Source organism: Urocitellus parryii, chromosome X, assembly GCF_045843805.1.
Source record: "Urocitellus parryii isolate mUroPar1 chromosome X, mUroPar1.hap1, whole genome shotgun sequence".
NCBI classification, from domain to species: Eukaryota; Metazoa; Chordata; class Mammalia; order Rodentia; family Sciuridae; genus Urocitellus; species Urocitellus parryii.
Window position 1 is genome coordinate 87447526 of NC_135547.1, and position 23858 is coordinate 87471383.

The window sequence follows — 23858 nt, forward strand, 5'->3', positions numbered from 1 at the left end:
AGGCCCAGGAGACATGGTTCTGCTTGAACAATCATGGAAGAAATTTCTTTTTGGCACTGATCCCTTTGCATATTGTCCTTGCAGCAGACATCCCCCCATCCCCAGGAAATATCCCTACCACCCACCCACTGATGGTACGCCATGCAGATCACAGTTCGCTGACACTGGGCAGTGGCTCCTCCACAACTCGTCTCACCCAGGGCATTGGACGCAGTCAGAGGACCCTAAGGCAGCTAACGGCCAATACTGGCCACACCATTCATGTTCACTACCCTGGGAATCGCCAGCCCAATCCTCCTCTTATACTTCAGAGGTGAGTTGTAAAGAAGATCAGTTGGAGTTACCAAAGCTCTCATAAAAATCTTTACTGAGCTTCAGCATTATTTGACTGGGAGAGGGGAATAGTCATTCATTTAATGTTACCACAAATAAGGTGTGTGTGTATTCTGATTATTGTAGGTTATGTGTGCAGCTTTTAGAGGAGTATCAAACTGTGTGACATGTCCCATGCAGACATTCAGCAATTATTATTCATCTCATGTGGCAAGCTTATCAGTGGTACTCGGTCTGTGCTTATAACGATAGAGTAATATGCAATCTCAACCCAAATAAAGCTATAAAACTGATACAGTAATCAGAAGAGAAAGTAAGGCTTATATGCAGTGTGATAAGTTCCATAATTGTGTTATAATTTTAATAGAGGATCTGGATGGAGGATTTCATGGTAATAGGTTGCTGTAGACTTAACAGTGACCATGGTACTCCACCATCACTCTAGGTTGCTTGGTCCCTCCGCTGCTGCTGACATCCTTCAGCTGAGCAGTAGTCTTCCCCTACAAAGCCGGGGTCGGGCCCGCCTCCTGGTGGGCAACGATGACGTCCACATCATCGCCCGGTCTGATGACGAACTGCTGGATGACTTTTTCCACGACCAGAGCACAGCTACCAGCCAAGCAGGCAAGTTTTGTGGTAAGGGAGAGAGTAGAGTTTGGGAGTTTATCAGGTTTTTTTCTCCCTAGCTGAGGAAAAGCAGAACAGTGTCTACCCTAGAAGTAATACATTTTATAGGAGCTGGGACCATTCTGTGACTTAGCCAAGGGCAACAAAATGGTCTAGGTACATGTTATGTACCAAACCTTGTGATAGCCCTTAGGCCATGTTAGGAAAATACTAACATGGATCGTATTTTTTGGATCATTTGACACTTAACAAGGCCAAAAATCTTACTCCCCTTTATTCCCCTACAGGAACCCTGTCCAGCATTCCCACAGCCCTGACCCGCTGGACAGAGGAATGCAAAGTTCTTGATGCTGAGAGCATGCACGACTGTGTTTCAGGTGTGTGGTAGCTTGGTTATCAGGGCAGTAGTAAGCCTTCCAGGGCTAGGACAATTGTGTAGAGAGTTATTTCCCTGGTTCTCTGTGGCCACAAGCTTTGCCTTTTGGCTTCCTTCCCAACCCACTCACCCCACAGAGTAGCCTCTGATCTCTGCCTCTTTGATGTAGTGGTTAAAGTGCCCATTGTCAATCACCTGGAATTCCTGAGAGATGAGGAGCTGGAAGAGAGGCGAGAGAAACGCAGGAAACAACTGGCTGAGGAAGAAACAAAGATAACTGACAAAGGGAAAGAAGATAAAGAGAACAGGGATCAGAGTGCACAGGTGATTCCCAATGGCTGGGAGGGTTCATCTTTGGCCAGATCTACCTTAACTTTCCTGTGTTTGGGGCATAAATATGGTATATAACTAACTGAAAGAATCTCAGGGTGTTCGCATTGAACATGGGAATCACTCATTGCAAATTAATTATACTTGATTTTGGGGGGTAAAAATTGAAACCCAGAGGGAATGTTTTTTCTCCGTGTCTCAATGGGGGAAACTGGAGCCAGAACCACAATTGGTCCTCAAAAATCACATCTCATAATCCACCTCCAAGGACTACAGCTAGACAAGGAAGAAACCCTGATCAGCCCATATTCTTATTCATTTTCATTTCTTAGTGGACTGCCAGTGGTGGGGCGCCTTACCAGAATGACCCTATTCCATCATTTGAATAAGTTTGACTTAGGTGTCAGAGAAAAAGTTCATATCTTGAATTCTGTCACCTCCATGTCATTTTCTAGGGTTCAAATTTATATCTAACATGATTTTAGTTTTAAAAAGAAGCTACCTGGGGGGCTGGGGCTCAGTGGTAGAGCTCTCGCCTGGCACGCATGAAGCACTGAGTTCGATCCTCAGCACCACATAAAAAAAAATGTTTTAAAAAATAAGTTAAAAAAAAAGAAGCCACCTGTTTCAGAAACTTCTGTGACCTTGGATAGAAGGTCTACTCATGTGGTTTTTACGTATAGATGAGTAAAAAGGAACATTGAGGACTGAGGGTATAGTTAAGTGGTAGAGCACCTGCCTAGCATGCCCAAGGCCCTGAGTTTGATCTCCCAACACTGCAAAAAGAGGCCATTGGATGTTCAGTTATAATAATAAGCTTGATCTAATATATCTTTATATAGAACTTTGGGCCTAATAAACAATATAGTTTGGAACACATGAAAAGGAATGAAAGATAAGCAAAGGTAGCATATTGCTTTAAAAAAAAAAAAAAAAGCTGGAGTGGGACTAGAGAATGTAGCTCAACAGTAGAGCACTTGCCTAGTATATATAAACCAGCCCCTAAGTTTCATCATCAGCACTGCAAGGAAAAAAAAAAAAAGCTAGAGTGTGCAAAATAAGCCCAAGAAAGGGGTTTAGATGAAACTAAAAATTTATGGCTAGTCTGGTGATTATGCCCATCCCTAATGTAATTTTTATTATCGTTGTTCAGTAGCACCTCCAACAGTTTCCCTTTCACCCCCAATCCATTCAAACCCAGGCTTTGTTGCTAAAGTACAAACTCTAAGTATGTATAGAGAAATTAGATGTATATTTGCATACTGAAATGATCATCTTCTTTGGATAACATAGCAAAATCATTTTCTGTCAGATCACTGAACTCCTAGCTGGTCTAGGTCTAGGTGAGGGATGGTGACTCACAGTTTGATCTTTATCTTGTGTTCTTAGAATATTTCCACACTGGTCTATCCCTTCTCTTTGCAGTGTACTGCATCTAAGACAAATGACTCCACTGAACAGAACCTCTCAGGTAACTCTCCCTCCCTTTCATCCTTCTTGCTAATTGATAAATATGTTCTTTCTCCTGACCCTTCTGAATAGCTGGCCCACCTGGGCTGAAGATGGACACTGGTGCTCTGTGGGATGAGGTAGTAGATTGTATAGTTTTAGGGTCATACCCCATCTTGGAGATAACTATACAGTCTACTGTCTTTCCCACGGTGGTACACTTCCCCTCCAACTTGGCTGTGTTTAGGTTCCTATTCTGGTTATGCAGTGCTTCATTCTGACAAGGTTATGTGTCCTATACCTTTCCCCTGAAACTCAGTATGTATATCTTTGAGACAGTTGGTCCTTTGGTAAACACCATAGGATGGCACTTCATGAGAACACCTGATGACACTACTCAAATGGCAGTCCTCAGTGGAAATGAACAAAATTTAAAAGGTTTAATATGTTTTTCCTGAAGCTGAATTTAATTCCATTCATAGAGCTGTTGTTTTTTGAGGTTATATTCTTTCTAGTTCTTTGGTGTCAAAATATTCTTATTAAATCATATTGATAAAATGATTTTTTCTTACATGATGAAACCAAGTTAATAACCCCTACTTTAGTGTGTGTGTGTGTGTGTGTGTGTCTGTGTGTGTCTGTGTGTGTCTGTGTGTCTCTTTCTCTCAATCTTAAGCTCAATTGTTCTGTGAAATCTAAAAGTCTAAGAACACTGTCTTGGACATCTGCTTTTGGGGAAGGTAGCTTTGTGGGCTAAATGGTATGACTATATGCTGTCTATCCTATCTTAACAATGGTCAGTACCAATTTTGTGATTCTAACAAATGGTCCATGTGGTATTCTATCTCCCCTACTATTAATTTTCTCAGAACTGTCTTCTACTTTCTTTCTTTCTTTCTTTTTTTTTTTTTTTTGTATTTGAGTTGGGAAAAGAAAGCCTACACAATTTTTTAACGCAGTGAAGGAGGGTAGGTGTCCTTTTTCCTACTACCCTTACTAGAGGATTCTGCTCATGTCAGGGTGAGGTAGTAAGTTGTATTGTTGTGGGGTAGGGATTTTAGACCCCAATAAGAAGATAACTATACAACTTACTACTTTCCCTGGTGTGTGGCATATTCACACCAAGTCTTTCAATGTTATCACCATTTAAGTTGTAGGTGTAGGTGTTCCTTGGATAATCAGGGAGTAAAAGGGTAGAGATGATATTTAGGGTGAGGCAGATTACCAGTATAAAGTGGCTTGACTTCCATTGATTCAGGCATTAATTGGTTAACTCAGTGGGCATAAATTCAAATGTGTTGTTCTTCAACTGTAAGATAACTTCATTTATTTAGTAATAGAACAAAAATATGCAGAAGGGAATAGAAAGTGTACTTTAAGAGCTTTGAGGTAAATTCTGACCATTTCTTGCTTCAAGTACATAAGGAAATGGGGGTTCCGTAGGTTTTGGGGAGGTAGATTTTTCTGGGTAGCTTCAGAAAAATCTAGCCTCGCCCTGCCTCTGTGGCCTGAAATCTTCCCCTTTCACCTTCAGCACAGAAAAGATTTTATTAGGATCCACAGAATTAGATATCTAGCTCTTGGTTCAGTGACAGCACCATGCTTTAGTCCTCATCCTGGGTATATTAGACGAGCCAAGAACTGTTCCTTGGAGGGTTAATTGTGGGAAGGGGTATAATGTCACTGTCTGAGTGGAATATTGGTCAAGCCACATGTGCTGATTAGGATTGTTCCCTTGGTCATTGGCTGATTTTCCCCTTAACCTCCATTATTATTCTTTCCGAGAAAGATGGGACTCCAATGCCTGACAGCTACCCAACAACCCCTTCTTCAACTGATGCAGCTACATCTGAGTCCAAGGAGACTCTTGGCACTCTTCAGCCTTCTCAGCAGCAACCAGCACTCCCACCCCCACCATCCTTAGGAGAGGTTCCTCAAGATTTGCAATCCCCAACTGGAGAAGGGGGAAGCTCTGCACAGCTATTGATGCCTGTAGAGTCAGAGGAATTAGGACCCACGAGGCCAAGTGGAGAAGCAGAAACGACTCAGATGGAGCTATCCCCAGCTCCTACTATAAGTGAGTAAAATTTTAACTTTTGATGGAGATGGATGGAACAGGAGAGAAGAATGGATGTCTTTGTAATTTTGCTGTTTCTTGAGAGAAGTAAGAAGGACTTCAGTGTGCACACATTAGCTTTGTTAGGTGAAATTGAGATTTCTTCTCTCTATCACTTGAAGTGATTGTAGTTGAACATCTATAATTCTAATGAGGATATCAACTGTAAGCTGCAATGACTGTTCATAGATTATCATGTCAGGTTTATTATTTAACTTTGAAAACAACTCTGTAACGTAGTTGGTGATATCTCCATGAATAAACTGAAACTCAGAAGGGAAATAATTGGCCCAAGGGCATTCAGTAAGCGGTTAAATTGGGATTAAACAACAGTTCCACAGATGGCAAGCACGTAACCTCAAATACACAGCTTTCACATCCTCCTGGCAAATGCTCTTTATCTCATGACACTCTTTCCCACTGGCTTGAAATGGGGCCTCAAAATTCTCAGCACAGTAGTATTCCACCTGCTTACTGTCTGTGCTGTATAATAAGCTGCCTGTGATATGCCCTGGAAAGACTGTTGGGTTTTTCCCCTTTGAACCTAGTTTATTTAGATAACCATGCCTGAGGGAAATCTTGGAAAGTGACAGGATCCCTCATCTAGGGTGTCTAGGGGAGCTGTTTCACAAACATGCCTAGAACAGTGAACTTCAAGAAATGAAAGAAAAGACTTGATCTGAACCTTCCTTAAAAAGCAGGTGAAATAAAGTAGGAACAGCAGACCAGCAGGGGATGAAGATATTGGCCTGATTCCAAGCAGAACTCTAACCTCTCCCTGTGACTTCCTCCTAGCTTCTCTTTCCCCAGAGAGAGCTGAAGATTCTGATGCACTGACTGCTGTCAGCAGTCAACTGGAAGGCTCTCCCATGGACACCAGCAGCCTAGCTTCCTGTACTCTAGAGGAGGCTGTAGGTGACACTTCAGCAGCTGGCAGTTCTGAGCAGCCCACAGCAGGCAGCTCTACTCCTGGGGATGCCCCACCAGTTGTGGCAGAAGTACAAGGCAGGACTGATGGGGCAGGGGAATCTACCCAGCAACCTGAGGACAGGTAAGCACTGCATTGGCTAGAAGAGAATAGAGATGTGTTGGGTGTTGCATTCATACCTGTTAACTAATAGGTATGCTTATTGTACTGGGAAAATTAAGTTGGCTTTGCTGAAAAAGGGCTGTTGATGTTAGGAGTATTTTATAAATGGGAAAATGTGTGGCACTAAGAAAAACTGAGAATGATTTCCCTCAGCTCTCCCCCTGCATCCTCTGAGAGTTCTTCCACCAGAGATTCTGCTGTGGCCATTTCTGGAGCAGACTCCCGAGGAATCCTCGAAGAGCCACTGCCTTCAACAAGCAGTGAGGAAGAAGATCCCCTTGCAGGTGAGTTCCCTATGTGCTCAGGCTGTCCTGAGATTGTTTCAGCTTCCAGTAGCCCCTGGCAAGGGAATGTCCACCAGCCAAATACTTCATGTATATGTGGGAAAAGGATTAGTAGTGAGAGGATGCTGGTATATAATGTAATAGAAGGAGCCAATTTAACTTAGTTCACTCATTCTCTCACTATGACACTTCCTAACTTTACAACATATGACCTTTATTTAATTTCTCTGATCCTCATTGGTATCTGTTAGCCTTTCATTACTGTTAAAATACCTACCTGGGCTGGGGTTGTGGCTCAGTGGTAGAGCACTTGCATGTATGATGCACTGGGTTCAATTCTCAGCACCACATATAAATAAAATAAAGATTCATCAACAACTAAATTTTTAAATTTAAAAAAAAAAAAACCACCCAAGATAATCCATTTTAAAAAGGGAAAAGTTTATTTTGGAGATTTCAGTCCATTATCATTTGGGCCCCGTTATTTAAGGCCCTATGGTGAGGCCAGTACATGATGGTGGGAACACATGGTAAAGCAAGTTGCTTATCACATGGTGCCTTGAAGCAGAAAAAGGAAGAGGAAGGACCAGCTATCAGTAGAAGTGTGAGTCCTTCATATCTTATATCTCCTCTCAGGTATTAGTCTTCCTGAAGGTGTGGACCCCTCTTTTCTGGCTGCTCTTCCTGATGACATCCGTCGGGAAGTCCTCCAGAACCAGTTGGGCATACGTCCACCAACCCGAAGTGCTCCCTCCACAAATAGCTCAGCTCCTGCAGTGGTGGGGAATCCTGGTGTGACTGAAGTGAGCCCTGAGTTCCTGGCTGCCCTGCCTCCAGCCATTCAGGAGGAAGTATGTGAGCAGGGAGATGGTGGGGCCAAGCTGCCTGGGTAGGAGTTACGCCCCCATTGACAACTTCCATCCATAGGTGCTGGCACAGCAAAGAGCTGAGCAGCAGCGACGGGAACTAGCCCAGAATGCCAACTCTGACACCCCCATGGACCCTGTGACCTTCATCCAGACTCTGCCCTCAGACCTGCGCCGTAGTGTCTTGGAGGACATGGAAGATAGTGTGTTGGCTGTGATGCCACCTGACATAGCAGCTGAGGCTCAAGCCCTGAGACGAGAGCAGGAAGCACGTCAACGACAGCTCATGCACGAACGTCTGTTTGGGCACAGCAGCACCTCTGCACTCTCTGCCATTCTCCGAAGCCCAGGTACAAAGGGAAGCAAGTGGGAAGGCTCTGAGATATCTGGCTTTGGCTAGATATGAGGCTCTTTTTGCTTTTCTTTATATTACCTAGACCAAACCTGCCACCACCCTTCCCCAATCTCATTTTCCTTTTTGTTTTCTACCAGCTTTTACCAGTCGCTTGAGTGGCAACCGTGGGGTCCAGTATACTCGCCTTGCTGTGCAGAGAGGTGGCACCTTTCAAATGGGGGGTAGCAGCAGCCACAACAGGTATTTTTTTCTTCTTTCACTTTATGCCATATCATCTCTGAGGCCCATTAGTCCAACTCCCTTAATTTTATAGGTAGAGAAACTGAAGTCCCAAGAAGCAGGCTGGGTGACCACTTTTAAGCTGCTTCCTTCCATGGGCAGGAGACCAAGATCTTTGAACTACCCCTCTCATAAAGTTATACCTTTGAGCTGGTCTAGCTTCTGAAAACCAGAATCTCAAAAGCAGGATGGCAGTAGGCACTAGTGAAATGCTACCTTTTTCCCTTCAGATTGTATCATCAAAGCTGGAGAAGGTAGAGAGGAGTTAATAACTGAGCTGAAGTAGAGTGGGCGCAACATGCCAAAAGGTGAAGGGAAAGATTAGCTCCTATAAGATAAGCAGCTCTCTAGTAGTCTAGAGAAGGCAAAAATAAGCATTATCTCCTAAACTTCAATGTAGTCCAATTTTTACCAATCAATGGATGATACAGACCTGGGTTGGGGATCTCTTCTCTATAGTAGTCACTTAATTTGGTTGAGCCTGTAGTTCATTAACTCAAAAATGGCTGATTCTCTATGCTGTCCAGCAGCCCTATGGGAAAAAGTACATATACAGTTGACACATTGAGGGCAGTTGTTGTGGACACCATCCCTTCTTTAGTCTTCCTGGAGATATCCAGCATATTCCATTCCCCTGGGCTTATGTTTTATCCTAGAGTTCTAGATTAAGTGTTACTCAGAAACCATACTTTCTTTCTAGGCCTTCTGGCAGTAATGTGGACACTCTTCTCCGCCTCCGAGGACGGCTTCTTCTGGACCATGAAGCCCTATCTTGTCTCTTGGTCCTACTTTTCGTGGATGAGCCAAAGCTCAATACTAGCCGCCTACACCGAGTACTGAGAAATCTCTGCTATCATGCCCAGACCCGCCACTGGGTGATCCGCAGCCTCCTATCCATCTTGCAACGCAGCAGTGAGAGTGAGTTATGCATTGAAACACCCAAGCTCTCCACAAGTGAGGAAAAGGGCAAAAAGTCAAGCAAGAGCTGTGGGTCAAGCAGCCATGAAAACCGTCCCCTGGACTTACTACACAAGATGGAGTCCAAGAGCTCCAATCAGCTTTCCTGGCTCTCAGTATCCATGGATGCTGCCTTAGGCTGTAGGACTAATATATTCCAAATCCAGCGTTCAGGAGGGCGCAAACATACTGAGAAGCATGCAAGCAGTGGCTCCACTGTCCATATCCATCCCCAAGCTGCTCCTGTTGTCTGCAGACATGTTCTGGACACACTGATTCAATTGGCCAAGGTGAGGAGCTTGAAGGAACCCAATCCCTGGGAATGGGAGAGGGGTGGCAGCAACAGCCTGGTTGAGATCCAGACACAAGTCTTATGTCAAGCCCTATATTGTTTCTGTATTGGGAAATCGTCCAATAAATAATTTTGGGCTTTTTTTTTTTTAAATCTTCTCTCTTTGTAATTTCTATGCATTATCTCATTCAGTCATCAAAGCAGCTAGCTGTCTGTGGTGTGATTCTCATTTTATAGATGAAGAAGCTGGAATTCAGAACATTTTAGTGGCTTTGTCATGTGATTAGGAAGTGATGGAGCTGGACCTAGAACTTAGTGCTGATCTTGTCACTGTTCTTTGAATAATAAACATTGCTGCCATGTATTGAGGACCTACCTTGTCCCAGGCACTGTGCAAAAAGTGTGGAGTCTCAAACAAGTTGCTATTCAGTCTTGCACAAAGCCCTTATTTGTTTCTCTAGGCTGCTTCACCATCTGTTGGATAAAACTGTATGCCCTCTGCCCATTGTTACCCTAGCTATCCAAAGGAGAGGAGAGTGTGGGAACTAGTTGTCCTTCCCTGTTGGGAGGGCTAATCCTCTATAGAGACCCCCTAGACCAAGCCTATCCTTCTTTTCCTGGCAGGTGTTTCCCAGCCACTTCACACAGCAGCGGACCAAAGAAACAAACTGTGAGAGTGATCGGGAGAGGGGCAGTAAGCAGGCCTGCAGCCCGTGCTCCTCACAGTCCACTAGCAGTGGCATTTGCACAGACTTCTGGGACTTACTGGTAAAACTGGACAACATGAATGTCAGCCGGAAAGGCAAGAACTCTGTGAAGTCAGTGCCAGTGAGCGCTGGTGGTGAGGGGGAAACCTCCCCATACAGCCTTGAGGCCTCCCCACTGGGGCAGCTCATGAACATGTTGTCACACCCAGTCATCCGCCGGAGCTCTCTCTTAACGGAGAAACTTCTCCGACTCCTCTCTCTCATCTCAATTGCTCTCCCAGAAAACAAAGTGTCGGAAGCACAGGCTAACTCTGGAAGCAGTGCTTCCTCCACCACTACTGCCACCTCAACCACCTCTACCACCACCACTGCCACCGCCACACCCACACCCCCTGCTGCAACCACCCCTGTCACTTCTGCTCCAGCTCTGGTTGCTGCCACAGCTATTTCCACCATTACCGTAGCTGCTTCGACCACAGTGACTACCCCCACGACTGCTACCACTACTGTTTCAAGTAAGTTTAGATTTAGTCTGGGGGCTTTGGGGCGTGTACTGTGTCTCCCACCTCACCCCCCCACTCCCCTATCCAGGTGATCCTCCCTAAATGGATTGTACGTGTTAGAGCAGTGTGTTCATTGTCACCCTCATCTGCCTTGTTTTCTCTGAATCTCTCTTTTCCTCCTCTTTCCTCCCTCTCACACAAACACACTCCAGTGAAGATCAACAGGTGTTCACTGAATGTGGTTTCCCAAGCTAGGCACCAAAAGAGAAAAAAAAGAAAGCCTCTGTCTTCACGGAACTCTGAGCCTTTTGGGCCTGGCTGAGGGGGCCACTTCTCATAGGATATAGTTCAAAATCAGGCTGGATGCAGTGTGAATCAGAGTAGCCAGATCATCCCAAGGAATATAGCAGATAACTTGAGAATTATCTGCAGAAGTAGGATTTAAAGAATGTGGGGGGAGTAGCTATGGTGATAAGAAAATAGTTGAAAAGTATGCATGGGGTTGTCACCTTAGAAGGCATAAATAAGGTCCTCCCAGGTCATTGAGATTTGGCTCTGGTAGGTGGATTTTCATTTTCACTACTTTTCTGTTTTGAAGCTCTGGGCAATTAAGCAGTTCCTTGGTTCTGCCACTTCAAAGTCTGGCTTGTGTCACAGAGACTTATGTTGTTCTGTTTCCTCAAAGCGTCTACTACTACTAAAAGCAGCAAATCTCCAGCAAAAGTGGGTGATGGAGGCGGCAGTGCTCCAGACTTCAAGATGGTATCCTCTGGCCTCACTGAAAACCAGTTACAGCTCTCTGTGGAGGTGAGTCCAGGCTCTTATGAACTGCCAAGGTTTAAAAGAAAGGGTAGATAAGTTGGACATGGTCTGGGTTCTCAGCTTGGGGCTTACTCCTTCTCCCCCACCCCTTTTTTTTTTTCTCCCAGGTGTTGACATCTCACTCTTGTTCTGAAGAAGGCCTGGAGGATGCAGCAAATGTGTTACTACAGCTCTCTAGGGGGGACCCTGGGACCCGCGACACAGTTCTCAAGCTGCTACTGAATGGAGCACGTCATCTGGGATATACCCTTTGTAAACAGATAGGTAATAACAGGAATAAAGCCTTTTGTCTTTCTGAAACCTTCCATTTATGTGTCTTCCTTTTCTGGAAGCATTCCCCAATCCCCCAGTCTGAATTAGATTACACTAGGCACCCATAGCACAGCCCCTATTTGGAAGCAAAGCTGGGCTTCTCTCTCTCTCTCTCTCTCTCTCTCTCTCTCTCTCTCTCTCTATATATATATATATATATATATATATATATATATATATATATATATATACACATATATACATTCTCTCTCTCTCTCTCTTCGTTTCTGGTATGTGGTTGGTCATCCATGCTTAGTAAAGAAACAAGTGAATGCATGGGAACAACAGAACCTACTTGAGGACTTGTACAAGCCCCATAGTGAGGCTGTGAAGGCAGCTTCACTTTCTCAAAGATATGCCTGCACTATATTCAGGCTCTGGAATTGTGACGGCAGAATGATGCCCTCAGCTTTTGTGTAGTTTTGGTGATAAAAAATTCTAACACTTGGAAATCATCTATTTACGTTGCCTTCCCTATTTTACTGAGAAGAAAGCTAAAGCCCAGAATGATAGTGATTGGACAAAGGCGTAAAACCAGATTTTACTTCAACATGAAGAGCCTCTGATCTTTTCCCATTCCCATCCCAACCATTTTGGTGACAACCTCAATCTTGTCACCCTACTTAGTTATACTTGGTTATCTGTCTTCTTCCCACAAATGTTTCGGAAGCTGAGATGAGTTGACTAGCGTGTAAAACCCAGGGTATTCTTTTTTACATTAGAATTAAAAGGTTCTTCCTGAAAGAATGTGGCCTCCAGTCTCTGACCTTTCTTGACTTATTCAACAGCTGTGGGCCAGATATCATCTAGACACTTCACCATACAATTCATTCTCACAGCCACTTTAAGAGGTTAGGCAGTATTATTCACTTTGTTAAGATGCATAAGCAAACTGGGAATGGAGTCAAGGAATTTATCTGAGGTCACCACAAAACCTCAGTAAGTTTAAGAAATATACAGGACATAGACCATGATCTTTGTGACTCCAAAGGTGATGTGTTTTTTTTTTCTTTTCTACATCAAGCTGCATTATGTATAGATTGAATAGGTTCCTGAGACCAGCTAAGTCAGTAGTCACCATGTGGTTGATCATGAGCACACATAATGAGCTGTTGAATTTTTAAAAAGCTACTAAACAGAGGAAATTTCCTCCTCATCCTGGGTTCTCTGTACAGAGGGTGGCCTGCACAGATTTTTTGGAAAGGTTTGACTTTCAGCTACTGCACTAGGGAAGTCTCTGAACATTTGATAATTCCTTTATCTACCCAGGTACCCTGCTGGCTGAACTACGTGAATACAATTTGGAACAGCAACGGCGAGCCCAGTGTGAAACTCTTTCTCCTGATGGCCTGCCTGAAGAGCAGCCCCAGACCACCAAGCTGAAAGGCAAAATGCAGAGCAGGTGGGTGGTAACCACCACTTTGGCTGTGGGCTAGGCTCCGGGACATTCTGAAAGGTGGCTCTTGCTGGTTTCCTGTTCTATATTCTTTCTCTGGGCAATTTTTCTATCAGTCCTGTATATATTCTTGACCTGATTTTTTTCTGATTTGCCCTATTTGTAAGATTTTCTTCTGAGATTTCTTACCCCCCTGGTTGACAACCTACTTGCTCTGGGTGTTAATTGTTAATGCTTTTATGTTGTCAATGTACGCAAGCCACCTTTATACTATCCAGGTTTGACATGGCTGAGAATGTGGTAATTGTGGCATCTCAGAAGCGACCCTTGGGTGGCCGGGAGCTCCAGCTGCCTTCTATGTCCATGTTGACATCCAAAACATCTACTCAGAAGTTCTTCTTGAGGGTACTACAGGTCATCATCCAGCTCCGGGACGACACACGCCGAGCTAACAAGAAAGCCAAGCAGACAGGCAGGCTAGGTATGGAACTAGAGTGTCTGGTTTGGGGGCAGGGTTGGTGGTAGAAAACCCAGAATCCCTGGAAGGACAGGGCTCAGTGTCCTGTTTCCTTCCTGTTTTGACATTTCCTAAAGTAAACTGCTAATCCTTTTTTATAAGTGTCAGAATGTTGATGGCTGCATTTTATATCTCATTCAAGCTGTCTACATAGGAAATTGCTTAGGCAAGTGGGAATTAAAGGGAATAGAATCTGGCAAGGAAATTGGGGACCAACCTTTTGCTGAATAAGATTTAACTCACTGGGTGTGCACTTCCTTTCTGCTTCCTTGATCACTTCTAACTAAAACACTATAGCCGTGCTGCCTCAGCCATAGCCTACCACATCATTTCCCTCTTTCCTCCTGTCCCATAGAACCCTCCTCACATGCCACCATCTGTTTGTCTAACACCATGCCCCCTGTCCTATCTGTAACAGTAGATCTTAGTGCCTAATGATGAATATTCTCAAGATGCCCTGTGGCAGCCCAGGAGATAGGAGAGAGTATTGGGCATTCCTTCTTCCTACATTTTATATGTTGCCTTCCTCTTTTTTCTTTCTCCCAGGTTCCTCCGGTTTAGGCTCAGCTAGCAGCATCCAGGCAGCTGTTCGGCAGCTGGAGGCTGAGGCTGATGCCATTATACAAATGGTACGTGAGGGTCAAAGGGCGCGGAGACAGCAACAAGCAGCAACGGTTAGCATGATGCCTGTGGCCCCTCATTCATTTGTCTTTCCCCCTCCCCCCACCATGTCATCAGTGGGGTTCCATTGCCCTTACCTTGTATGCTTTTGCATTAAGTTTGCTATATGAATGCTTCTGGACAATAGGGTTATTTTCTGTTGGTGTTTTCCTTTACTGTTTGATTGATTTATTGGTTTGGTTTGAAGTTTGGTTTGATTTAAAGCTTGGCCATCATACCCACTCCCAGCTATCCATTCAGTAGTGGCGCTTTTGCAAACTGCCTAATGCTAAGTGTCGGGTTCTGAGCGGGGGGTATGGGGTAAAGATTTTTTTCAGTCTCATGGAATAATGCAGGTACATCAGAGGCATCTCAGGAATCCTACTCTTGAAAGTCCCCCAAGCTTGGTACATATCCCACACAGCCATTTGTGTTTATGGCTGATCTCTCTGCCCAGGCCTCTGCCTCTGTTCTCTGTAATCCTTGGCACCTAGACACTGAGGCACTTTAGGAGTAACCCTCAGGTACAAAAGTAGCTGGCTCAGTGTTGGGATCCCAGCACAGGCTTCAGTAAAAGCCCTAGAATCAAAGTATTTTATGGCATGCTCTTGTTGTCTCTGTCTTGGAACATGCAAGTTACCATCTCAGAATTCAGGGATTAAAGGTGTCCTGAGGCCTGATTTTTCTTTATGTGGAATTACTGTTATACAATATGGTTTTTGAGCACACTGGGCATAGCCTAGAATTTGGGGGCAGTAACTCCAGGAGAATAGAGACAAGTAGCTATTTTTCTGCCTAGTCTCATTCCCGTCATCTGATAGACAAATGTTGACTTTTTAAATAATCCATCCTGAGAGGTCACACTAACTCCCATATTTGAACAAATAGCATGTATACCTTCCCTTTAGCCCATATGAGTTTACACACCCACACAACCTGTCCAGGAAGATGATTTGAAATGTGTATCCAGGAGATATGTTTCTGACTGAGCATAGGAATGGAGTAGAGTGTAGGAGGTGCAGGCATCCCAGGAGCTATTTGGAACATTTGCAAGCTCAGGGTAAAGGCCAGCAAAGTAGGTTGAAAAGCCATTCTTTGGTCCTGGAGTACTACAGTGTTTTCTCACCAGATATGGGAAGCCACTTTCCAAGCTCCATGTATAAGAGGTGGAAGAACCAACCTTTAGCCTATCCCTGAGGAAAGCAAAGTTGCACCCTTTATAAAGTGGCCTTGTCTCCCTTTTATCCAGTCGGAGTCTAGCCAGTCAGAGGCATCTGTCCGGAGAGAGGAGTCGCCCATGGATGTGGATCAACCATCTCCCAGTGCTCAAGATACTCAGTCCATTGGTCAGTACTACTTCCTCTTTCCAGCCCAGCAGAAGGGAGAGCCAGTCTTATAGAATATCTGCTGGATCTCCTGTTCCCAGCATATATAAACTCAAGTGTTATCCAGTTCCAGTGAACACTGGTCTCTGTAAATACTAAAACAAGTATTAAAAACCAAAGGACACTGAGATTAGGATTAAAGAAACTATGATAGGGTATTACACATGGAGACAGCATATGTTTCAAGTCTTGGCTCCTTCATTTATTAGCTTCTGGGATCTGAGGCAAACCTTTCTTGGCCTCATTTTCCTTGTTTATAATAGGGATATTCACAGTTGTTAGGACTGAATGAGTTAATACATATACAGTGCTTAGTGAAGTACCTGGCACATGGTAAAGGCTATTATTAGTGACATTTCTCAAACTTGTACATAGAATAATTTTGGGCACTGTTTGAACACATTCCTGTGGAATAGTGTTCTCATAGGACACCCGTTTTTTAAAATGCTGTATTAAATCATTGACTATTCATCAGGACTTTGGGAGGTAGATATTATTCCCATGTTCTCTATCCATCTTCTTTTACCCAAGGTCACACGATCTGCAAGTGCCAGAGCCAGGATTCAAACCTAGGGCTGTCAGAGCCTTGAAGAATAGTCAGGATTTGGGTAGAGGATGAAAAGCAAAGGTCAGGAAGAAGCCTAAGCAGGGCAAGGGTGTGGTGGGGGTGGGAATAGAAAGGGAGAGGGAGGGGGGAAGGGCTGGTGAGGAAGCAGTTGCTTCTCTCCCACCCAGAAGATGAGGCTGGTCTTGCTGCTTGGCTACTGAGCAGAATTCAGAATAAGCCCCCCAAAGGGTACCAGGAAACATTCCAGCCGTGGGGATCCATCTGTTGTACCATGGCTTCTTGAGGTTTTAAACTGTCCCAGGACAAGATGACTAATTCAAAAAGCATAGAACTAGAGTCAAAAAGATGTTTTCTAAGTCCTGGCCCTGTCCCTTGGGGAAAAAATAGGGAGAAAGCAGCCTGATTCCAAGGGCAGCTGTCAGAATTTAATGAGGATAATGTCCTGAAACATACTTTGTGAACTGGAAGGCAACCATCCAGAGTTCCACCGTTGTTGCATTGCCCTCAGGTAACTTATCCACAGGTTCTCTGGGAGCTAATGTGGCAATGACTAGACTAAACTAGATGACCACTAACCACATGTGGTTAGTGAGCACTTTAAATGTGGCTAGTGTAACCAAGGAACTGAATTTGTTATTTTATTAAATGCCATCCAGTGCAGGACTAGACCTTGCTTTAAGATATTGCTCAGTGAGTAGTACTCTGTGGCCAACAGTCCAGTCTACTTGATCTGTCTAGTAGCCTGTGCATTTGGGCTGGGAAACAACTCTTAAGTTGGAGAGGCACTTCGAAGGCCTTCTAACTCTATCTTCTGTGTGCCCAGTAGCCTCAGATGGAACCCCACAGGGAGAGAAGGAAAAAGAGGAGAGGCCACCTGAGTTACCCCTGCTCAGTGAGCAGCTGAGCCTGGATGAGCTGTGGGACATGCTGGGGGAGTGTTTAAAGGAATTGGAGGAATCTCATGACCAGCATGCGGTGCTAGGTGAGTTGCGTTCTGAGGGCCCAGGTCATCATCATCCCCCCACCCCCACCCTCCAGTCTGGTCTGGGATCCTTTCTGTCAGCTTAAGCTTCTTTCTTTCAAGTTAGTCCTTTCTCTCAGTGTCCCTGTGTATTCAAAGGAGAGTTACTTTTTTCCCCTCTGGCTCTCAGTATCATGAAAATATTTCCTTATCTCTTGGGGCTGAGGGTGTAGCTTAGATAGAGCATGTGCTTACCTAGTACGTGCAAGGCCTTGGGTTTGATCCTCAGAATACCCCCCCAAAAAATGATTTGATTTCTCTCTTAAGAGCTGGGTCTCCATTGTACTGTCATGTGTAACTAATTAAAACAAATAAAAAAAGAGCTGGGGTCTCTCTTACTTTTTAAATCAGAGGAATCTTTATAACTGGTTGCCTATCCCTTTTTTCCCCCCCTCAATAAAACGCTGACTTCCACTGTGGCTTTATTCTTTTGCAGGCCCCGGGTGGGGGTACCAGGGATTGAACTCAAGGGTACTCGACCACTGAGCCACACCCCCTGTTTTGTACTTATAGAGACAGGGTCTTTCTGAGTTACTTAGCACCTCACAGTTGCTGAGGCTGGCTTTGAATTCGTGTTTCTCCTGTCTCAGCCTCCCGAGCTGCTGGGATTACAGGTGTGCACCACCTTGTCCGGCCTCTGTGACTTTGTTCTATCATTATATTTCCCTGCAAGTTTTTTTTATTTCCTCCTCCATACTATATTTTTATGATTTGTTTACAAAGGTGAAAGAGCTTATATATTGAAGTTTGTAAAATAAAGCATCACCTCATTCTCATTTCTGCCCCCAGTGCTACAGCCTGCCGTCGAGGCCTTCTTTCTGGTTCATGCCACAGAGCGGGAGAGCAAGCCTCCTGTCCGGGACACCCGTGAGAGCCAGCTGGCACACATCAAGGATGAACCTCCTCCACTCTCCCCTGCTCCCTTAACCCCAGCCACCCCTTCTTCCCTTGACCCATTCTTCTCCCGGGAGCCCTCATCTATGCACATCTCCTCAAGCCTACCCCCTGACACACAGAAGTTCCTTCGCTTTGCAGGTACAGGGAACTCTCAGACCACCACCACCCTAAATTCAAAAGGCTTTATTATATGCAGGGTTGTTTTATATGTTTTATGCTTAGCCTGTTTAGCAGAGAGGGAATGTGTGCATGTGTTTGTATCTGTGTGGGGGAGAGAGTGACCTTAGAGAGTTCAGTAGGGATCTGATCTGGAAGCTCTTATATGCTACTCTGAAGGGATTGGAGTTTATCCTGAATCCATGGCAAGTCAGGCTGGCATAGAAATGCTCATACCTCAGGACTAGCCCCTGGCATTGTCTGGTTCCTAATTATGACCCCTAAAATGAGAGTTGCTTGCTGATGGATTGTTTTGCACCTTTCTGGGACCCATGATATACTGATCCTGTTATTGTTTTTCCCCTCAGAGACTCACCGCACTGTGTTAAACCAAATCCTACGGCAGTCCACCACCCACCTTGCCGATGGGCCTTTCGCTGTCCTGGTAGATTACATTCGTGTCCTCGACTTTGATGTCAAGCGCAAGTATGTGCCCTGGAATTTGGTGGGGGAGAGGAACTCCCCAATGTGTATCTCCTCTCCCAGAAAGAAGCCAAAGTTTTTCCTAGGCCCAGAAGTTTCTCTTGCTGGTAGCATATGAAATGGTGCTGGTGGGCAGGGAAGAGACTCCGCTGTGATGCTCATTATACCCTAAATGTTCCCTGGCCTTCTCCATTCCTCCCCCACCCATCTCCATTCTTCATCAGTGAAGTGAGAGCCACATGACTTTTTAACCACATGATTTTCTAAAGTTCTTTGGAGTTGTGCTAGGGTGCATATGGCTGTAGTACACACTTGGACGATGCCTCTGGAATCATCCCTGTGCCTCTCCTCCTTCATACGCATATTCACATCTTTACCTTCTTGCTACAGAGATCCCATGCTATAATCTCAGTGAGCCCTTGTTCAGTGGAGATAGGAAAAAATTTCAACTAAATAACAGATGACTTACTTCTCCCACCTACTGGACATGGGAGCAGAAATTAGAGTGTTTGGAGGATGGAGAGAATGCCATTTGGGGTTTTTCATTCTGATCAAACAAATGGAAATTTGCCACCCCAAATCCTATTTTCCTTCCTTTCCTACCTCCCAAGATATTTCCGCCAAGAGTTGGAACGTTTGGATGAGGGGCTGCGGAAAGAAGACATGGCTGTGCATGTCCGCCGTGATCATGTGTTTGAAGATTCCTATCGTGAGCTTCATCGCAAATCCCCTGAAGAAATGAAGAATCGATTGTAAGAGCCCAGAACAGAGAACAGACCAGATTGGTGTGGGCAGGGCTCTTTCTACACAGTGACAGTGACTTATTCTGGCCTCAACTTTAGGGCAATTAGGGAATTCCTGTCCTCCCCAATAGGAATCTGGCTTATATTATCTCACTGAATCATCTTCCATCTTCTGGGTCTGGCCTGCTGATTGGCCCTTTGGCTGAACTGCACAATTCTTAAATAGACTGAAAAGTCATTGGTGTTTGTAAGGATACACCTGAGGTTTTGCAATGAGAGCTTTCACCATTGTTACACTAGGAATGGGGAGCCTGCTAAGCAAATGGTACCTTGGGTTGGGAAGACTATATGCAAGAATGGCCTCCACCAAGTGGGTAACTGCTCACTGGTAATTCTGAAGCCACTTAGACCACCCAGAGATTGGTATTCTGTAATACCAAGTGTCACAGGAGCTAGTGAGATGAGAGATGAGTTATGTGATAATTCTTCTCTTATGACCTGGATCTACCATCCATGTAATCACACAGGGTCAGAGGGTCTTCCCAGAGTTCTGCTGCCAATCTCTGGTCACCTCTTCATCTGACACCACACTCCCCAGATTGTTTCACACCCTCTCCCTTGCACATATAATGCTATGCAAATAGATGCATCTGTCCTGGGCTTTCTGCACAGTTCTTGTTTCTGCTCTTTTATGCAGGTATATAGTATTTGAAGGAGAAGAAGGGCAGGATGCTGGGGGGCTCCTGCGAGAGTGGTATATGATTATCTCTCGAGAGATGTTTAATCCTATGTATGCCTTGTTCCGTACCTCACCTGGTGATCGAGTCACCTACACCATCAATCCATCTTCCCACTGCAACCCCAACCACCTCAGCTACTTCAAGTTTGTTGGACGCATTGTGGCCAAAGCTGTATATGATAACCGCCTCTTGGAGTGCTACTTTACTCGATCCTTCTACAAACACATCTTGGGCAAGTCTGTCAGGTGAGGGAATGGTGCAATCCTAATACTTTCTTCAGCTCTCTGGGTCAGGTCCTTTACTTTTATCCCATCCCTGTGCTGCTTCTCCTCCCACCACCAACCCATAACCCTGTTTGTGTTTTTCTAGATACACGGATATGGAGAGTGAAGATTACCACTTCTACCAGGGACTAGTTTATCTCCTGGAAAATGATGTCTCCACACTTGGCTACGACCTCACTTTCAGCACTGAGGTAGGTCAGGAGATTGTGACCATAGCACATCCCAGCCAGTCCAGGAGACCATGTTGAGATCACCTTGGCATTGTCACTGGGCAATCTCTCACAGTTCTAAGGACACATCTCCATAAAGCCCAATACCCTATGCCCAGTTAGGCTGACAGTAGTGGGTATTTGTATCACAGACAGAAAAACCAGAATTAATAAAATAATCCAGAATGTTTCCTAGTTAGTTTTTCCCTTTTAAAAAATGCCTCAATATAATTCTTTATCCCTGAATATAGTACACTATAGAAAAAATACATAATAAATACATAAGCAAAAAACAAAAATTAAGGTTGTCTTTCCCCAAATTTGTTTTCTACAGATATTATGTTGTGTTACATTACATCCCCTGTTCCCTTTTCTCATTTGACGGTTTACTTCCTTTCTGCCGCCTTTATGTGTTTTAGAACCAAAGACTAATTTCCTTCATTCCTGTCCTTAGCCTTTCTGTATCCAGGGAAGTTATGAGCTAATAAGTTTTTAAGAAAAGTCTTTTTACTATGGACTTGCCTCATCTTTGCCCAGGACATGGCAAGCAGTTTGACAGTGTGTTCCCCAGTCTCTGTGTTTGTTATATCCTAGCCCAATCCTGATGTTTATGGCTGGTGTTTTGGGGTATTCCAGGTCCAAGAGTTTGGAGTCTGTGAAGTTCGTGACCTCAAACCCAATGGGGCCAACATCTTGGTAACAGAGGAGAATAAGAAGGAATATGTTCACCTGGTGTGCCAGATGAGAATGACAGGTAGGAAAAATGTCCTTTAAACCTCCAGTTCCTCAGTATGGGAAAAGGTCAGCTCTCATTCCTTTTAAATTTTTGTTGTTGTTTTTGTTCTCGTCTCCTATGACGTACAACCACAAATGTCTTGGGCAAAGGGAGACAAAACCCTGACCAAAAATGTTTAACTTTTCACTCTTTCTTGCTTTGTTTTGTTTTTGTGGTACTGGGGATTGAACCCAGGGCCTTGTGCATGCAAAGTAAGCACTCTGCCAACTGAACTGTATCCCCAGCTAACTTTATTCACTCTTATAGGGACCTAAAAACAGAGTGGTAGGTGCAGCAGCCAAGACCTACCAGCATGCTAATACCATCAGAAGCCAGATTGATGATCTCTGATCTTTAGTAATTGTGTGAGTTCATAAGCTATGTGACTTTTTTATTCTCTCTCTAGGAGCCATCCGCAAACAGCTGGCAGCTTTCTTAGAAGGCTTCTATGAGATCATTCCAAAGCGCCTCATTTCTATCTTCACTGAGCAGGAATTAGAACTGCTCATATCAGGACTGCCCACCATTGACATTGATGATTTGAAGTCCAACACTGAGTACCACAAGTACCAGTCCAACTCTATTCAGGTGAGCTGCTGCTGGCATCCCTCTCCACGTGCTTCTCTGACCCTAAACCAGTACACTTGGAAGAAGGGGATTGTCGGTGACAATGTACCTGTACCTAATTTTTCATTCTTCAAGAGTATTTTCAGGTGATAATTATGTCTGTTTTATGAATGAAGGAACTAAATCTAATCCCATGGAGGGGATTTGCCTAAGATTCCAAGTCCAGTTCTATTTTCCAAATTCCATTCCTCTACCTTCTAGGAGTTCGTTTTCTTTTTTTTTTTTTAATATTTGTAGTTATAGATGTACACAATACCTTTATTTTTTTTTTTTAATGTGATGCTGAGAATTGAACCCAGTGTCTCACTTGTGGTAGGCAAACATTCTGCCACTGAGCCACAACCCCAGCCCTAGGAGTTCTTTTCTAATACAAGCTTCTCTCCAATCCTGCAGATCCAGTGGTTCTGGAGAGCATTGCGTTCTTTTGACCAAGCTGACCGTGCCAAGTTCCTCCAGTTTGTCACCGGTACTTCCAAGGTGCCCCTGCAAGGTTTTGCTGCCCTTGAAGGCATGAACGGCATTCAGAAGTTTCAGATCCATCGAGATGACAGGTCCACAGATCGCCTGCCTTCAGCTCACACATGGTAAGAGGGAAAGTTTGATTTCTCTTTTTCAGCATCCACATTGAAGTTGCAGACTCAGACTTTCAGGCCCCTACCCAAGGCTGGGAACATAAGTCTGGCCCAGTTCTGGACCTTAGGTAACTCACAATTTGGTGATTCTGCAGAGAAGGTGATAGTTTAAGAAGAGAGGATGGGCTAGACTCATAGTAGGGTATTTGACATTGGTAGGTGAACACATAGGAGGGAATAGTACATTCTGGAGCTCTGCATGACTGGGCAAGGAGGAGTTGCAGGGATAAAGAACTTGGCAGAGGTCAGATCACTAGTGACCCTGAATATCTCCTTAGAGGTTTTAAGGAGAAGTGAAAGGGTCTGGTTTATATTTCTGGTGCCTAATAACCTGTATTGGAGCCATATTAGAAAGAGGAAGACCAGGCTAGGACAAAATCAAAGAGTTAGCAAGAAGTGAAGAGTAAGTAGGGTAGGTTCCCTCAGGGAAGATGGGCCAGTAGAAACACAGTGATTTAGTGAATATCATTCCTTACAAACTGATCTTTCTTTTTTCCCCTAGTTTTAATCAGCTGGACCTGCCTGCCTATGAGAGCTTTGAGAAGCTCCGCCACATGCTACTATTGGCCATCCAGGAGTGCTCTGAAGGCTTTGGGCTGGCCTAATTAGGCACTGCCCACTTCTGTGGGGTTTTTCTACCATTGTTGGACCTGGGGAGGGGGGAAATTTAAAAAGAACCAGAAAGAAAATGTCAAAAACCAATAAATGAAATCCACCAACTCACCATGTGTGTGTCCCAGCTACCCCATCTTCCCCAATGCATACCTGTTCCCCTTTTCCTGCTCATTCTCTTTTCTTCCTCTCTCCTTTCCTCACCTCCTCTCCCCTTTCCATGCCGTCCATGACCCCCGCCCCATGTGTTAACAAAGGCAGTAGCCTTTGCAGGGACCTGTTTGTCCCAACTGTTTGAACAGTGTGCTCCTCAGATTCTGTGTTCAGAAGGATTTGCTGCATTGAGACTTGAAACCTTTGGATAGGGGAAAAATTATATATATATATATTTTTTTGTTCTGTTTGCATTTCTTAATTTGTGCTTGGAATGTGTTGATGTGCACAGCTAATGATTC

General features: G+C 44.4%; 1 protein-coding gene across 12 annotated transcripts in view; it reads left to right on the forward strand.

Moving 5' to 3' along the window:
- Huwe1 (HECT, UBA and WWE domain containing E3 ubiquitin protein ligase 1) overlaps positions 1-23511 on the forward strand; it is a 141837-nt gene extending 118326 nt beyond the window's left edge. For 6 of the 12 annotated variants that reach the window (XM_077793592.1, XM_026407399.2, XM_026407404.2 and 3 more), the window contains 29 exons: positions 85-313; positions 779-957; positions 1248-1337; positions 1506-1660; positions 3092-3137; positions 4905-5192; positions 6027-6282; positions 6475-6605; positions 7242-7456; positions 7533-7821; positions 7964-8066; positions 8806-9352; positions 9979-10576; positions 11250-11371; positions 11494-11650; positions 12968-13100; positions 13373-13575; positions 14158-14285; positions 15521-15617; positions 17048-17206; positions 18035-18280; positions 18667-18784; positions 19393-19533; positions 20222-20509; positions 20634-20739; positions 21394-21511; positions 21939-22120; positions 22553-22743; positions 23294-23511. In XM_077793592.1, the coding sequence (XP_077649718.1) occupies positions 85-313; positions 779-957; positions 1248-1337; positions 1506-1660; positions 3092-3137; positions 4905-5192; positions 6027-6282; positions 6475-6605; positions 7242-7456; positions 7533-7821; positions 7964-8066; positions 8806-9352; positions 9979-10576; positions 11250-11371; positions 11494-11650; positions 12968-13100; positions 13373-13575; positions 14158-14285; positions 15521-15617; positions 17048-17206; positions 18035-18280; positions 18667-18784; positions 19393-19533; positions 20222-20509; positions 20634-20739; positions 21394-21511; positions 21939-22120; positions 22553-22743; positions 23294-23396 (5618 nt within the window). In that variant the 3' untranslated portion in view covers positions 23397-23511. The remainder of the gene's footprint in view (positions 1-84; positions 314-778; positions 958-1247; positions 1338-1505; positions 1661-3091; positions 3138-4904; positions 5193-6026; positions 6283-6474; positions 6606-7241; positions 7457-7532; positions 7822-7963; positions 8067-8805; positions 9353-9978; positions 10577-11249; positions 11372-11493; positions 11651-12967; positions 13101-13372; positions 13576-14157; positions 14286-15520; positions 15618-17047; positions 17207-18034; positions 18281-18666; positions 18785-19392; positions 19534-20221; positions 20510-20633; positions 20740-21393; positions 21512-21938; positions 22121-22552; positions 22744-23293) is intronic. The other 6 variants (XM_026407403.2, XM_077793594.1, XM_077793596.1 and 3 more) reach the window with 3 other exon arrangements.
- Positions 23512-23858: the final 347 nt, after the last annotated feature.